This window comes from Stegostoma tigrinum, chromosome 3 (assembly GCF_030684315.1).
Source record: "Stegostoma tigrinum isolate sSteTig4 chromosome 3, sSteTig4.hap1, whole genome shotgun sequence".
In the NCBI taxonomy this organism is placed as follows: Eukaryota; Metazoa; Chordata; class Chondrichthyes; order Orectolobiformes; family Stegostomatidae; genus Stegostoma; species Stegostoma tigrinum.
The window spans coordinates 94672857-94690805 of NC_081356.1; the positions used below are offsets into that span (position 1 = coordinate 94672857).

The window sequence follows — 17949 nt, forward strand, 5'->3', positions numbered from 1 at the left end:
GGTACTTAATGTTCTGCCTGGAATCCACTGAGATCCCAATGCACAAACAAGCTGGGTATGTATATGTAGAGCCATTCAACATTTTATTTTAAAATATCACAAAACCCAGGATCTAATCCAGCCCTCACTAATGAGTAGCACATTTCACTACAGAATTAGTAGCTCCTAGAACCCTTCAACGACATGAGACATAATTCAGAGTCAGTAATGATCCTTCTGTTAAATTGAAGTTGCATGAATAGATTTTCTCTCGTGCAACAAACTTCTGTTGATTACATAGTTAAGATAAACACGGAGCTAAGGTATGGTTCAGAATAAAAGCTACATTTGGTAGCTTGCAGCAACAACAACTTGCATCATGTCTTTAATGAAATAAACATCACAAAGCCCTTCACAGAAGCATTATCAAGTATAACTTCCTATATTTTGGGCAGATTGTCTGACAATTTAATGATTATGGGGTTTTTTGGGAAAGGTGCTGATGAAGCAGATCTGGCTGTCATCAGTTATGCATTTGGAACTGCGATTGATTATTTTTGAATAATGTGAAAAGGATGTGTATAAATGAGAATGGGGTGTGGTGGTGGATAAAGAGAGATTCTTTAGAACAGCAGAAGTAATGATGTTGGATTATTTTAAGAGATTCTTAGTAATGATCGAATAGCTAAAAATGGATGCAGTTGAGTACAGCTGCACTCTACAGGATGGTGGGGAGAGGTGTTGGAGGAAGGTTTTGTCAAATTTTGTCAAAACCATAGAGAGTTTGAGAAGGGATAGTGAGCCTATAGTACAATCACATGGTATGTTAGTTCTGACTTTGTTGATAGCCATTTTGGCACTGGCAGAAATCTAATTGAAAAAAATTGAGACACAGAATTCTAAGAAAGGGGTGCTTGGGTTTGGAAAGCAACAAACCATTCAAGGACTTTAGAAAGCAAATGGAGTTTAGAGGTGGTATTGTCGTTTTCAAGGAAGAAGACCTGGGAATCTGGCAGTCGCAGTGGGGAGAGAATTGCATGCCAGTCTGTGAATTAAAATCACTGCTTGAAGTGGACATTATCCTCTGGTACAGTCTGACTCCAAGAAGGACCATCCTAGAGAGGTTTTCTTGAGTTTTAAAAAAAAGTTATTACTAACTAACATCAAGAAAAATAATAAAACACAGCATGAAATAGACAAACAAGCACAGATATAATGTTTAAAAAGGGAAGAGTGTCTCGTCTGAAAAAACAAGAACATGCAGCTTAAAAAACATTTAGTGTCCTTGAGGCTTTTAAACTTAAGAACATCATTGTCTAACTGATGAATTGTATCCTACACAGGAGTGAAAATTGTAGATATATCCAAGTTCTCAATGAATCAATGTTTCTCCAATGTACTTTACACTGGATGGTGGCTTTCAAGAGGCTGAGCAAAAAATAGGAGGGAGGGAGCATGACTTTCAGTTCTTTCAGCTGTGACAAATTCATCATTTCTTTTCCTGGCTCTGCTCAAAAGAGTTATCCATATATTAACTTGATCAGCTATTTCTCATTTCTTGCTTTTTTTTCTTTATCTTACTATCACAAGACAGTAATGGAAACTGCTTTGAGTGGTTAAAATTGGTTCATTGCATGTACTGTATAATTACTACTCCTTCCTTCCATAAAAGTAGTCCAGAATATTATTAATAATTATGCTAATTTAGACTAATTCATTTATTATTTACAACATTACAACAATAAGACTTTTTGATCTGGGAAAGTATTTTAACTGCTGAAACTCATTATTGCACAACATAGCACGACAAAGGTGTAGATAGTCATCACAGGTATTCGAGTCCATCCATCTATCCGTCACTTAACATCATTGTTCACCTAATTAAAGAGTGGTTTGATAGCTTGGTCTGCTGATTAGCCAAGTCATATGTGAAGGAAAATGCAAGTAACAGAAAACAGAACAAGCTTAAGTTAATTTCTGTCAATTACTTGGAGGTTTACCAATGTAAGCAAGTTGTTTTCTGCTGATAATAAAGTGTGAAGCTGGACGAACACAGCAGGCCAAGCAGCATCTCAGGAGCACAGCTTTTGTGCTCCTGGGATGCTGCTTGGCCTGCTGTGTTCATCCAGCTTCACACTTTATTATCTTGGATTCTCCAGCATCTGCAGTTCCCATTATCACTGTTTTCTGCTGAGTTGCAATATTGCAAGGGTGTTAACTTTAGAGTAGTGATGAGTTCATCTTTTTTATTTTAATTGTTCTTTTTCTGTAAGCAAAGAATAGAATTAGTCAAATGAGAAAGTGTGAATATTTTTAACTCAAAGGGTCTTTAAGGACTGATCATGTTTGAGAAAAGTGTTTAGAGTATTGTAGTAGCTATAAAGTTTATTGATACAAACAGTGCAAAGGATTGTGCTTGTACAGCACAAGCATATAACTTTTGATCACCATTCAAAAGAGAACAGAAAAATTAAAATCAAATCTGGGTTCACAATAGTTTAGTTAATTGTTTTTCCTTTTCTATTACCCTTTCCTTCCATATTACTTGGAATTTAAACAGTGAAACCTGGAATAATACTGACTTTACTTTTCCAAAAATCCATTTTATTTCTTAAATTTAATTTTTCAAACATTATCATTCAGGTTACTGAATAATATATGCTGAATGACAGTCAATTACTTTTGCTAAGAACAAATGATAGTGATTACAATTTATACCACAGGCAGGAATTTTCAGGTATTATTTAAAGTTTATTAATAATATCCTAGAAGTCACATGATTATAAAATATGCACCTTTAAGTTAGGCCAAGTTAATTAGATTAGGTTAGATTTGCTAATTATTGTGTACTGTCCCATTCAATGAGGCCTAAATTTGGATGGCTCCCAAAATAGATATGGTGGGAACAAGCTTTCATGACTCCCTCCAAAGAGCAGCTTTCTCATCTGGAAGTCAACATTAAGTCATCAGATGAAGGCCACTTGTTGCTGCCTTTGGTATTCAACAAGTGGTAAGTGAGGGTCATGTCATGTGAGCTACCTGCCAGGAAACTCTGGCAAGTATGACTTTGATCTCATTTGAAGAAATTCCCTCCTGCTGGGACAGCCTGTCCCCAAGTTGGTATACCACTTGGAGGCAGCTCCCTGACTGGCCTCACTGGGACCACCTCACTTTGTTCCATGCTCCGCTGACAACCCAGACTACTGCAGCACCAGTTGTGCTGCTACTCCCCCTCGGTCCAACCCCGATTGGATTAATGATGGAGTGATGTTAAATTAGGTTGTGGTGGGTTGGGGTGCAGTGTGGAGGTTATATAATCATGGAAGGGTTGATGCAGACTCTCTACCACCAAAATAAGCTCATAACCAACTGCATTAAATTCCCCCCTATAGCGTCGAAGAGATCTACAGCACAGAAAAAGGCCCTTTGAGTCATCACATCTGCGCTGGTCAAAAATGACCTTCTAACTATTCTATTCCCATTTACCAGCACTTGGCCAAGAGTTGTGTCCCTTGACTCCACAAGTGCACATCTAAATACTTTTTACTGTTATGAGGGTTTTGCCTGTTACTACCCTCGCAGGTATGAGCTCCAGATTCTTATCACCCTCTGAGTGAAAACGTTTTTCCTCACTTCCCTGCTCAACCTTGCTTCCCTTTACATGAAAGCTATCCTCCCTGGCCACTTTACCCTCCACCAAGGGGAAAAGTTCCTGCCTGACTTGTCTCGCATAATTTTACAAATCTCAATTATGTCTCCCCTTCAGTCTCCTTTGCTCCAAAGGAAAGAACCTGCCTAATGTGTCTTCATAACTAACATTCTCCAGCCCAGGCAACATCTCAGTTAATCTCCTCTGCATCATCTCCAGTGCTATTGCATCCCTTCTATTATATGAATTCCATATACAGTATATGCTAGCCGAGGTCTAACCAGCATTTTATATAATTATAGTGTAACCTCCCTTCTCTTAAACTCTATGCCTCGACTAATAAAAGCAAGTACATTATTTGCTGCCTTAACCATTTTATCCACTTGTCCTGATACCTTAAGGGATTGGTGCACATGCACACCAAGGTCACCCAATCCTCAATGCTTCCCAGGGTCCTGCAGCTCATCATGTATTCCATTGCCTTGGTTGTCCTGTCCAAGTGTATCATCTCCTCTTTATCCAGCTTGAATTCCATCTGCCACTGATAGAAGCTGGAGTTATTCTTCTTGAAGAGGAAATAATTGAAAGGGGATTTAATAGAGACATTCACAGTCATGAGAGACTCTCATGACAGATGGAAAGCGGAAAACATATTATTTGTGGAGGGATTTAGAACTAGAGATGACAATTTGAAATGATTTAGTAAAAGAAGCAATGGCAACGTATGGGAAAAAAATTATATGTACCAAGTGGTTGTCATCTAGAATGCATAACAATTCAGTTGTGGCTTTCCCAAGAGTACTGGATATTTATCTGAATAGAAAAGGAAATACATGGCCATGAGGAAAATTTGGGTTTTGGAACTAATTGATTTGTTCTTATTAGAGAGTCAGCATGAATGCAGTAGGTCAAATGGGCTCCTCCTGTGCTGTCACCAATCTTTCACTCCAAGTGTTGAGCTCCAAAGTGACAGTGCCAGTTGCATGCCGCTTGTCATCATGATCTAATTGGACTTGCTCTGTGACAAGCTAATGTCCTTACCAAATCAGATTCTGGTCTGTTTGTCTAGTGTGCGCACAAGATACAAAAGCTACTTTGGAGACCTGAGGCCTGTTTTAGCATCTATTTAATTCAGACTTCATGCCAAAATAGATTATTACCCAGTCAACTGTAAGGAAAAATAATATCCTAACTAAAAGAAAATTAGGCCTCCGCTTCAAGAATATTGACTGTAACAGTTCTGAGTGTAAAAGTGTAAGTAGATGCATAAAGTAACCTTCAGCATTACATCTGTTGTATATGATTTTCAATCATTGTTCAATAATGCATTAGGCCTTTCTAGAATGCATTGTACTTCTACATAATAGTGTCAGCTTTCTGGAATTGGCTAGTTAAGTATATATAGCAATTTGAGAACCTTTAATTATGATAACTTTGAACATGTACAGCATGTATGTTCTCAGACTCCATCTGCTTTTTATGTCTTCTGCAGGTGACATTTACCAAGAGGAAGTTTGGGTTAATGAAGAAGGCTTATGAGCTAAGTGTACTGTGCGACTGTGAGATTGCTCTGATCATCTTCAACAGCACGAATAAACTGTTCCAGTATGCCAGCACCGATATGGACAAAGTATTGTTGAAATACACAGAGTACAATGAACCACATGAGAGTCGAACAAATTCAGATATTGTTGAGGTAGGATTTATCCTGAGATACTTCCTAATCACTTGTATTCAAAATCTTAGATGGGACAAAATGTATTAAAAAAATTTCTAAAGTTGACTAAGGAAAATGAATTAGGTCTGTTGATAGAACTGTTCAGTATAAAGTTGATTTAGTGTCGTTTAAATATTATTCAATGGTAAAAATTGTTTTCGACGCAACATGTTCAGCTGTGCAAGCCTATTATATATGGTCCAGTGGCATATTAAACTCATAATTAACTGTTCCCATACTATTTTGAATTTGGTGCATCACATGATATCACTGCTTCTAAATCATAGAATCTTAGAATTCCCTGGAAACAGGCCACTCAGCCCAACAAATCCACACCAGCTTTTCAAAGAGCATCCCACCAAGACTTGCCCCCCCCAACCCTGTCTCTGTAACCTTGCATTTCCCTTAGCTAACCCACCTAACCTACACATCCTTGGACACTATGGGCATTTCGGCATGGCCAATCCACCTAACCAGCACACCTTTGGACTGTGGGGGGAAAAAACCCAGGCAGACTCGGGGAGAATGTGCAAACTCCACACAGACAGTTGCCTGAGGCTGGAATTGAACCTGGGCCCCTGGCCCTATGCGCCAGCAGTGTGAACCACTGAGCCACTGTGCCTAAAATCTGATCTAAGCTTGATGGGCTTCATTTGTGTGCTATTGCAATATTATCACACATTGAACAAAACAGTTTCATTCACTAGGAGACATGCAAATGATTTTTGATATTATTCCCAAGGCGGACTAAAAATTGTAGCATTGTTAAAATATATCCTTTACCAGTCTTACTCAAATCTAATCATTAGGACACAAACCAACAATGATCCCATTGACAATTGTGAGGTCCATTTCAGTTCTGAAGTTACCATTTAATACATGTTCAATTTTTAGAATGTACAGACTGAATTGATCCCATATTGACCTCTTTTATATACCATCTTCAGTGTCACAGCAAAATGGAAATTGCTTTGTTGCTGTACTAAGAATGGAGGGTAAAGTGTACCCCTATGTAAATACAAGAATAATTTTTCCAATTGTTTTGAACTATATTTCGTTACGTCAGAACTCCTGAAAGCGCAAAGTTGACAAAACATAATTTTGCTTCCTGGCAACATGTTTCAGGCTGTAGATAAGATTGTGATGCTTTTCCTATTTCACACCTCCTCATAAGGTCCATCACAAGGAAAAGACTGTGGCTATCTCACTTTATTTGCATTCTTTCTTAATGTAGTTTTCTTTCCAATTTATATAATAGATGTCCCAATTTCTTAGTGAGAACAGAAAAGACATAAAATATCAGATGGTACCTAAAGGAGAAAGAATGGTTAGCATTTTGGATTATATCAATTTCATTAGGAACAGACCTGATAAACTAACCAAACAGAAACTTCTTCTACATTCAGATGTGGACTAGCAACAAAATCCCAGAATTTTCTGTTTTTAATTTCATGTTCCAGGCTTTGTTTGCTTCATTTTACTTATTTTTATCTATGCAATAATATGCACCGTAATATTAGGCTTGCCAGTGGATAAAGCTGAACAGAGTGCTTGCTAAAGTGCTCACATAAGTAATTAACAGAGGTTTCGATAATTAGTAGCAAAATTCAACCATACAATTCACTGCTGCACCAATAAAATGATGCTGCATGGGAAGTTTTTCTTTAACAGCAAGAAATAGATCTTTATTGTTCAACTGATTTGAGTGTAGTTTTCTTATAAAACAGGCTTCTTCAGGCTCACAGCGAAAGACAGCATAGTTTCATGCCTGGAGGAAATAGCTCTGCAGTTGTGTGGGTGTTGAAAGCGGGTCTTTACACTAGCTGATGCTCTGTGTAATTAGCATGTCTTTGCTTCATAATTAGTGGTATGGCTACAATGGTGCATAGCCCCATGGAAGCTTCTCAGACATGTTTAGACAGATTGAAAAAGTTTGTACTCTGGGAAACCTTACAGTCGCAAAAATGCCATTTAGTACCGATTTCCACCCTAAAGTTTCGAAACGTAACATGTAGGGGGTGCAGATTTCTAAAGTACTTAAAATAGCTGCATTAATTTGGATAGAAATAAGAGAAGTTCACATTTTGCCTTTTCTTCATGAACTAGAAAATCCCATGGCACTTAACAGGCAACTAAATATTATTAAAAATATAGTCATAGAGTAGCCAAAATGTACAGCAAATTAGCTTAAATAACAAGGAAGAATAAAATTATCAGAACTGTTCCAGTTGGAAGTTGAGGGATAAATGTTGGCAAGGATGTCAATAAAGTACTTGCTGCTCTTGAAAATAATAGGAAGCCAATTTCCACGTGCATCCGAGGTACAGACATAGTCTTGATTACGCGACTTATTTGAAAGGTGGCAACTTTAATAATGCAGCAATCCCTCATCTCTGTGCTGAAGTGTCAATTTAGATGATGTCTGGAATCATAGGAATGGGTCTTCAACACATGACCTTCCAATTCAAAAGTGAATTTGCTGTCTCTGATATCAATATTAAAATAGGTCTCAAGCAACTTCAAAAATACACGTAAAGAACGTTTATGAAGAGCTGGAAGAGAGACTTTAGTATGATGGACAAATTTTGTTCAAGAGAAAGATTTTCCAAGAGGAGAGATTGAGGAGCTTAGAAAGGGAATTCCAGATCTTGCACAGCTGAAGGCTTTCCGACCGATGGTGGGGCAAAGTCAAGGTGACAAAAGCCAGAGTCCAGGATTGAAATTGTTCAGGAAGGGGAGATGTGGCAGGTAACGGTCAAGGGCATATTGTTTATAACACGGGACTGTTGGAGAACTATGTAGAAAGATTAATTGGGCAAGAATTTATATTTGATTCAAGGAAGAGCTAGTATAGAATTTAGGTCTATGTGAACAGCAGAACTTAATGTGGGATAGCATGTATGTAGCAAAATTTTAGACATGTTATTGTCAGAAAACAGCACAATGAAGACCACAAAGAAGAGCATTAAAATAGTGGCCTGGAGGTGGTGAAAATATTGAGGGTTTCTGTATAGCTAGTGTTGAGGTATGAGTGAAACAGGCAGGTGTGGCCCAAGAGTAGGACTAAATTGTCTTTGTGACAGAATGTAGGGAATCTGAAACCTTGATGTCAAGCATTAAGACAATATTGCAAACAACTAGGTTAAGATGGAGTGCAAGAGAATTGAATTAATGGCAAGGAGGGGTAGTTAGCACTGGGGCCTGGAGATGATGACTTTGGTTTTCTTAGTGTTGAGTTGCTCAGATATAAACAGTAATATAGTAGAATTTAGAATAAAATATTACTACCTTTAAGAAAAGTTAATTTAATTAGAGACTGTTCTAAATGTTTGCCATGTCTCCTTGTTTTATTTTCAACTGTTAATTGTTTACTATTAGATTGATTACTTGTTGAAGGTATCAAGGACATTCTTATATTGTCTGACCATTGGAGCCATTCCACCACTCTCATTCTCTTGACTCTTTACAAAAACTCCAAACGAGGAGCTCAATAATTTTGTTAAAACAGTAGCATAGCGGCAAAGTGTCTAACAATTCCAATAGTAAATTAGGATAATCATGGCCATGTAAACTAAAAATGTTGATTGCATTAACAGAATCAGGATGTTTACAATATCTAATGCACTAAGCAAACACCTTTATACTACTTAAAACTATTTGTAAAATTACTGCAAAAACATATCATGTAAAGCTGCAAATCACATCAATGAATGAACAGTGATAAACAAGTCTTGCTATGTATATCATTGATATCTTGCATATTTACATATTTAAAGTAAACACGTTGTCAGGATGTGGCAGTGTGTGACATTGTTTGATATTGACCAAAAAAATTACACAAGTTAGCATCCCATGCATAGAACGAGTAAAGCAATCATAGTATGTGTTGACATCCCACATGCCTACCTGCACATGGACACACACCTACAGATGAACAGGTGTCATAGATACTTGTATACATACAATAACACCATCCCAACAGACCCTACTATAGTGCTATGTGATTAGAAATATTTATTTGAAACTTACATGTTAATCACATATTAATTTAAGATTGTGCCTTAAAATAATATCCTGAGTAACTTTATGTTAGTGAAGTAAATGGTCAGACTGGTCAACAGATCTGAAAGTCAGTGACTACATGTGCACAGAGATGATAGGTGGAACTACACAGCTCACTCTCCTTTTCGTCAGAACATCAGACCTGACATTAACAAAACAACTGTTCCGATTTTAGAGTATAAAAGATTTAAGATTCTTGTCTGTTAATCCTTCTGGAAACATAGCCAGTTAAAATGCATATTATAGCTTAAGCGTTTTCAAGAATCTGATGCTTATACTTACAAATAAATGTAATAAAGTTGCTTCATATAGAAATTTTAAAATAATCTGCACCTGACAGTAAGGGTAGCAAGATACACTAATGGTAGTCAATCATGGCTATCTGATATTGCCTTTTAGCATCATCTAAAGCAATACACTTGCAATTCCTCAATTTTAGTGTGTAATTAAATTCATAAATGCTTGCTGTTGGGAACCTTTGAACATTGTTCAGAATGGCATTACTCCCCTGTGTCTCCTGATTACAAAAAAATGCACTAATATCAATGAAGCTCTTGTTTATGCTTGGTGGTCTAGGCTGTTATTTAGGATCAGAATGTACAGTACTTAATGTTATTTATGACTAAATGTAAAAACCACCATTTATGAGGAACACAATCTTTTCTCAAACATAGGTGGGTGGAGGGGTGCTATTTAGTGTTGGAACAGTGCACTGTATACAGTCCATTGGTTTGTGTGGAATTTTACTCGCATATTTAATTTTATTCATACCCTTGGAAACCATGAATTGAAGATGATGTGTAGCGTCATTTTATAACAGGAAATGTACTAAGCAAATGATAATCCTGAAAATAAGTTTCTATGTGGAGAAAACCACAGTTCACCTTCCTGTCAACATGAAAATGATTTTCTTTAAAGTACCTGTAAGTTGATCGTGTTATAGAATACACAGGTTGTTCACACATGATATGCCACATGAACAGTGTTTTAGAGCTGAGAGAAATCCAATAATCCCATCATCCACATTCTCAGTCTGCACAATCCCAGTCAAAGCTAGCAGCCCAGCAGTTTGCCTTACATCGTGGTCCAACTCGGTCACCTGTTAAGAACTTCTGAATGAGATTAAAGAAATCCCTGTTAATTATTTGTAAAGGTCAAAATGCTAATGGCTTGCTACTGGGGTAGCCTGTTCATACTTGTGAGAACTCTAAACTTTTTTTCCAGATTTGTTTATCGAAAATGCGTAGTCCTTGAAAATATTTGAATTTCCGTCATTGTCTTTCAAAAATCAAAATAATCTGAAAGTCCTTTTGTAACTATTTTGGCACTGGAATTTCTCATTTATGTTAAGAAGTATTTGAAGATTAAGACGGCTATATAGTAAATAAGATTGTTGACTGTAATGCATTTACTGTTACGCAGATAGAAATGGTGCAAAATGAATGTAAGCAATCAGAAGTTGAGTCTATTGAATTCTTAAGTCACTTTTGATGAACATATCATGTGCTGTCAGAATAACAAACATGATAAAATTTCAATTCTTAGAGTTCTTAACATAAAAATGGCAAGTTGGGTTACATATATTGAAAATACATATGAGAAAGCAATGATGAATCTGAACAACACCATCATATAGAATTTCAAACAATCAGTTTTAAAACAACTGTTGAAGCAAAACAAAAGAGCACAAAACAAAATAATTTGGATGATACCAGGGCTAAAAGGAAGCATACATGATGAAAGATGTTCTAGAACTATTTATACTAAAACAGTCAGTTAAGGATGATGTCATAATAGAGTTAGTTTACTTTGAACATATTGGCGAAAATTAATTTTAAAAAAAACTACAAATGATTCAGCAGCCATTAACTATATACTATGAAATGCTAATATTAAAAGCATAGAAAGAGGACCTTGGCAGAAATCTTTCAATGCAAAGATTTGTTAGAGCATTTTACATATTATAAGAAATAATGTTGTACCAGTCGCTCAGCATATATGTTAAATGGTTTGCATATCACGTGGAAAACATTCAAGGGTATGATAGCAAAGCAGAGAAATAAAATTTTACTGATGAGCTCTAGAGTGGACCTAGCACTAGCACTGTATAGTGAATCAATTGGTTTCCTTCAGGTGCTGAAATTTCTGAGATTCTGTAATTTCTTCCAAGGTCACTTGGACATGGAATGTTTCACTGTAAATAATTTGAATCAGAGATGACAAGATTATTTCAAAGGAAACTGGATAAGTATTTAGAAGGCAAGAATTTAAAATGATTAGGGAAAAGGACAGAGAGGTCATTCACAGCTCCATTTCACAATTTGGCAATAACATAGAAATAATGGGTTGAACAAATTTCTCTCTGTGCAATTTTTAAAACATATCCATATATACGTTAGTAAGGGACTAGGAATTGGTAAAGAGACAGCAAAAGAGTGAAAGTATATCAATTGTTCAGCTTGGTTAATGCTATATACATGGTATGCGGCTGCAGGAACAGGAGTAATAGGTAATGAAGCTAAGTTATTCATAATAGAAGACAATGGGGATAGATTTGTAAAGGTATGAAAACAGACTTGCTTAATTAAAAAATTGAACCTTTTGAACAGCATCAATGTGCTGTTGGATATCTTTATAAAGTGTACTGGAGCCATCTAGTGCACAGCAACCAAGTACCATTTATTAGGAGTAAAACAAGTGATTTAGATGTAAATACATAATTATTCTTGTGTAATTTTTCCTTAAAAATAAACACTTTCATAAATTCCACGATGTTTATAATATATGCTACCCTTCAGATCACAACTAATAGCTTAATTTTGACTAGGAGAAAGTGTTATAGTTTTACTAATATAGATTCTTTTGGATATCTTAGTACACAACATATTCATCATGTTCAAAGATGGTGTTCTTTTCTACATTTTGAATGGAAATGAATTAAACAGGATTATGCAATGAATTATCTTTTGTGTCACTAAGGAGGTTTATCTTCAGTCATTAGTATTACATACTTCATGGCTGTTACACAAAGAGATTTAGGAGATATTTTGTCTAGGAGTAACTGCTCATCTTGGGCTTAATTTTTCCTAAGGTAGAGTTAAAGTGAAAACCTTCATATAATTGACCTTTGCAGCTCAAGTTAACTGTTGCATTGAATCAAAAATGGCTGTTAGATATTTTCAACAATAATGCCTAAAATAATAGGGCATTACATTTCTCTCAAATACACAATCCATAAAGTTTCAAGAGAAATGAAACTTCCCAGTGACCAAAACAACCTTCCTACATCAGAAGTCAAGCGTGCAAGAATATTTTGAACAACTTTTAATTATATCTTGCATCTTGGAGTTTTCTGCATTTCCCAAGTAGAGTCAGTTCTTTGTTTTCTAGTTGCTATTTCACACAGTACAAGCTTGTCGTTTTCAGTATTTTTGGCCAACCTGCCAGAGGGCAAGTTTATTTTTAAATCTCTGAACTCTGAATAGTCTTTATTTTTCTAAGATTGGAAGCAGATGAAGTGCCTGGAGTTAACAGATCGTAGGCTTGTTTTAAATTATGAGAATGGGAGTTCTCCCTCTTTTGTATTTTTATTCTTTTGCTAAGAAATGCCTCATAACCGGTAGTATCCTAAAAATAGGATCTGGTGCAGCTAAAATTAGTGAGCTGTATGCTTTGCCAAGGAGAGTGGAAAGGAATGGGCGTGGAGTAGCAGTTTCTCTGATCCTGCTCTATTCATTCAGCGATTCCTCTGAGAATGTAGGCAATGATAAAGTGCCCTTGAAAAAAGCCACAGTCTCCAACTCCACTCTTCAGACTTCTGGGTGCCAATAAGTCTTTTAGCCCAAGGATACACTTTTTTTTCATTTAACACACAGCAGTGAAACACAGATTCTAGATTCAGAAAGGACAGTAAACAAAACAAATACAATAAGTTTCTGTGCATAAAATGATTATTTTTGTGTTGCACAAATAAAGTTAGAGAAAATTGCTATGCTGCTTTGTATTTGTTCAGATCATTTTTTGCCATTACCCCTATAACGCATACAGTGTACATTCATGTCAAACGTACAGTTGCCTGCTACATAAATATACTGAACTACATTCTAAACAAGCATATTATTTATAATTGGGACTTTCATTGTGCCAATTAATCTTTGAAACAAAACTGCTGATTTATACAGGGAACATTGTCGGTTCACAATCCTTCCTCATGTTATACTGAAACAATGACAATGTTCTTAGTATTTTAAGAAATTCAGTATCTTTTATTTGTTCTTTGCATCTCCCCTCTTATTTTCGTTATTCCGGTTCTTGTTTCTTCACTTACCTTCAAAAAAACAGATATTGTGAAGAAATCTAACAAAACTAATAGACTCCAAGACTTCTATGTAGCAATTAACATAGTACCAGTCATCAACTTGTTTTAGAACAATCCCAATGTTCTCCCTCATGTATGGAGATCTCTTGCTTTTATTCGTTTTATTCTTTTCCATTTAGAAAAGTGCTGAATAGATTATTCTGTTCGGTAGATTTTCATTTATGTCAGAGAATCTGTTTAACTCATAAATGAATTTAATTCAGACTTACTGTTGGTAATACAGTACAGATTACCATTTTGTACAAATTTCTTAGATTAAAGTAGAATGAAAAGCCAGGTGATTGAAAAGTGTTAAGCAATGATAAGGTAGTTTTACAAAACCCTACTTTCTAAACTATGATTTCTAGATCCATGGTTATGGCTAGGAGCTGATTTGAATAACCTTAATATTTACAATAGAATTGTTACTCTTTACTATTTTATAGAAAGAATGAACAAAATATAAATGGTGGGAAAGTGTAGATTTAATTGTCAGCTCGAATTATGATTTCAGATAAATGATCCAGTGGGGTGCTGTGTGCAGTTTTGGTCACCACACTATTGGAAGAATGTGATTGCACTGGAGGGGTACAAAGGAGATCTACCAAGATATTGCCTGCATTGGAAACCTTAGCTATGAAGAAAGGCTGGAAAACCTCAGGGTTTTTCTTCAAGCAGTTTGGTTATATAAAATTATGAAAGGCATAGACAGGGTGGATAGGAAGCAGTTTTCCTCTTAGTTGAAGGGTCAGTAACAAGGAGGGCATAATTTAAAGGTGAAAGGCGGGAGGTTTAAAGGTATTTTGAGGTAACATTTTTTTCTTTCCCCTCGGGTGATGGGAATGCACTGTCTGGGAGGATAATTGAGGCAGGAAACCTCACCCCAAACAAGCACTTAGATAGTACTTGAAATACTATAACATTCAAGGCTATGGCCCAAGTGCTGAAAAATAGGACGTGTAGATTAGTTGGTACAGGTTCGATGGGCCGAAGGTCCTCTTCTGCACTCTATGATTCTATCATTCTGTCATATGAAATGGCACCAATTATGGATAAACTTTATCAATGTCATTCAAAAATTAAGAGACAAAAGAGATGTGACCAGGCAAGATATAAATAAACACATCAAGAATGATGAATATAAATTTTGAGAAAGCAAGCTGGAAGAATTATTCAAAATTGTTATTCGGTTATTCAAATCAAATTAATCACATTCCTATTACTTCTCTAACCACGAGAAACGCTGTCTTTGGAAATATGTGGGATGTGAATCTGTGCATAAAATTGCCATGAGTTTAGTTAAATAAATTAAGGAATATAAGTAGTGTCAAACATTTACTTATTTTTATATAAAAGTATGAGTAACCAAGTATCCTTGCAGTATGAATTGTTGGGTGTGTAAATGTCACTGTAGTTCAGAAGGTCAAATGTATCAGCACTCTTGCATTTAGTTGTAGATCTTTCCTGTGGGGCATTTGTGATAAGGCTTCAGTGACAAAGCCAATAATTGATGTGGAGTGCCATAGAAAGAACTGTGGTCCTTATGTCTGTGTGCCTAGGCCCCACTAGTCTGTTTCCGAACCATCTGAAGTATTTGCTCCTCTTGCTTTGGCCCCCCGCTGCTCTTTGTAATGAAATAGACCTCAAGCGATTTCTTTATTCTACATACTGGACTTTATTGTGTTAGTGTGGTGTATTCGTAGCTATTCAGGAATGAATTCCAATGTTGTTTCCTTGTCATGAGACCTCCAAGCAATTATATATTTGATCTTTTAAAAAAGTGCAAATGATTTCCATTAAATGCATTTGACATTACCTTATTGTAAAATTGTTTGGATTTTAATCCTTTTATTTTAGAACTGACAGTGTCTAAAATACAGGGAAATTCCACGTGCTTTCATTAATTACTTATCTGTTTAATTTTGTTGCATTCTGAATTTCTTAATTGTTTATACCATACAGTCATTATTTTCTCTTTGTTCCAGGTCTATTCAAACATTAATAGCTTTCTTCAAATCAGTAGCAATCAAAATATCTCCAGGGAAAATGGCTAGGATGGGAAAGTGGTGGACAACAGTTTTGTTTCTGCTGCTGATTTCTATCCAGTCATGCTTTTTACAAAGAAAACATTACCGGGTAGGATGGGCTCAACAGTAGAGTCCTCCATTATTTTCTTAAAAGTACACTGTCTTTGTGCTCATATGAGAAATGACTACTGACACAAGATGGTTACTGCTGTATATGAATATTTAAAGCAAAAAAAAAGACAAAAACATAAATAAACAGGGAAATATTAGAGTATGAGACTGAGTTAGCCAGATAATACATAAAAACAGATTGTAAGAGTTTCTATAAATATTTAATGAAGAAAAAGTTAACCAGGTGAGCATTAGTTCTGTAGAATTGTCAAACTGGAGAATTAATGATAGGAAATAAGGAAATGACAAATGCTTTGAGTGGAGTTTTGCACTTGTCTTTAAAACAGAAATCAAAACAAGAAATGGAAGAGAGGGATGGTCTTAGGAAATTCATAATGACTAGGTACTGTCTAAATTGTTGGGCCTGCAAACTGATAACGAATTTTTTTTTATTCAAAAAGGGAGGGTGACAGAAAATAGGAGATAGACCTGCAGGCCACGAAGCTTAACATCCATAGTAAGAAAAATATTTGAACATATTATTAAAGAAATCGTAGCACATCACATGTATAATTGCAAAGTAATCGCAGATTCAACTTGGTTTTGTGAATGATAAATCACATTAGATCAGTCTACTGGAGTCCTTTGAGGAGGTAAAACATAGTAAGAATGATGAATCAGTGGATGTAATGTACTAAGATTTCTAGAAGGCATTTGATAAGATTTCACACCACTTTATGACACAAAAAAGAAGCTTCTTCTGTGTGGGGTAGTATATTAGCATGGAGAGAACATTGGCTGGATAACAGAAAACTGAGAGTGTGTGTAAATGAGATAACAAGGTGTAGAGCTGGATGAACACAGTAAGCCAAGCAGCATCAGAGGAGATGGGTCTTTTTCAGGTTGACAAGATATAATGAGTTGCATGCCATGGAGATAATGCTACGATCTTGACTGTTTACAATTTATATCAGTGTTTTAGTTAAAGGGACAGAAGGTATGGTTGTCAAATGTGCTGATGATGCAAAGATTGGCATGGAGGCAAATCATTATGAGAACACAAAGAGATTACAAAAAAATGATAGGTTAAGTGATTGGGCAAAGATATGTAATGGAAAATGTGAAATGGTTAATTGTGGCAGGTAGAATAAAAAAGAATCATATTTAAATATCACAAGACTGCAGAGCTGTGAATTGCAGATACATCTGGAAGTCCAGCTGTACGAATTACAAAATGTTCAGAGGTATTTACAGCAAACAGTTAGGAAAGCTAACATAATACAATTAAGTGTAGAAGTAGAAAGGCAATAGTTAGGTTATATAGCACACTTGTGAGACCACTGGAATGATCACCTTAGTTGTCACAGTGTGTAAATATGTTTAGACAAGGTTTACAAGAGTAATACCTGGAATGGATGGGTTGTCTTATGAGAAAAGGGTGGACAATGTAGTCTTGTATTCATTGGAATTTAGAACAATGAGAGACAACTTGATTGAAGTATATAAAATATCCTGAGGGGTCTTGACAGGGTAGATATTGAGAGAATGTCCCCACTTATGGAAGCGTCTAGAACTAGGAATCACCATATTTCAAATCAGAAGTCACTAACATAAAACAGAGATTAGCTGATCTTTTCTCTCTGACTCATGAGTCTTTGGAATTCTCATCCTGAAAAGAAGAAGTGGAATACAGTAGAAGCAGAGTTCTTGAATAGTTTTAAGCCAAAGGTTGGTAGACCGTTATCAAGCATAGGGTTAAAAGTAACCAGGGGTGGTATAATTGTGGATTTGAAGTCACAGCCAGATCAGCCATGACCCTATTGAATACTGGAACCAGCTGACGGGGCTGAATGGCCTGTTCCTCTTGTTGATTCGTATGCTCTTAAGAAACAGTACTTTAACTTGATGAAAAAATTGGTAAAGCTAAAGATGGTCTGCAGTAATCCTTTTGAAATGATTTCTAAAAAAAGTGATGATCTGGTGAACCAGACTTTTCATCATTTTTAAAATGCCCTCACTCTAGGATTTGATGATTCAGTGCTAGATT

At 36.0% G+C, this 17949-nt stretch overlaps 1 protein-coding gene across 12 annotated transcripts in view; it reads left to right on the forward strand.

Moving 5' to 3' along the window:
- The window catches only part of mef2cb (myocyte enhancer factor 2cb), a 301354-nt gene that overhangs the window by 197045 nt on the left and 86360 nt on the right, over positions 1 to 17949 (forward strand). For all 12 annotated transcript variants that reach the window (XM_059644758.1, XM_059644757.1, XM_048526644.2 and 9 more), the window contains one exon: positions 5121 to 5324. In XM_059644758.1, the coding sequence (XP_059500741.1) occupies positions 5121 to 5324 (204 nt within the window). The remainder of the gene's footprint in view (positions 1 to 5120; positions 5325 to 17949) is intronic.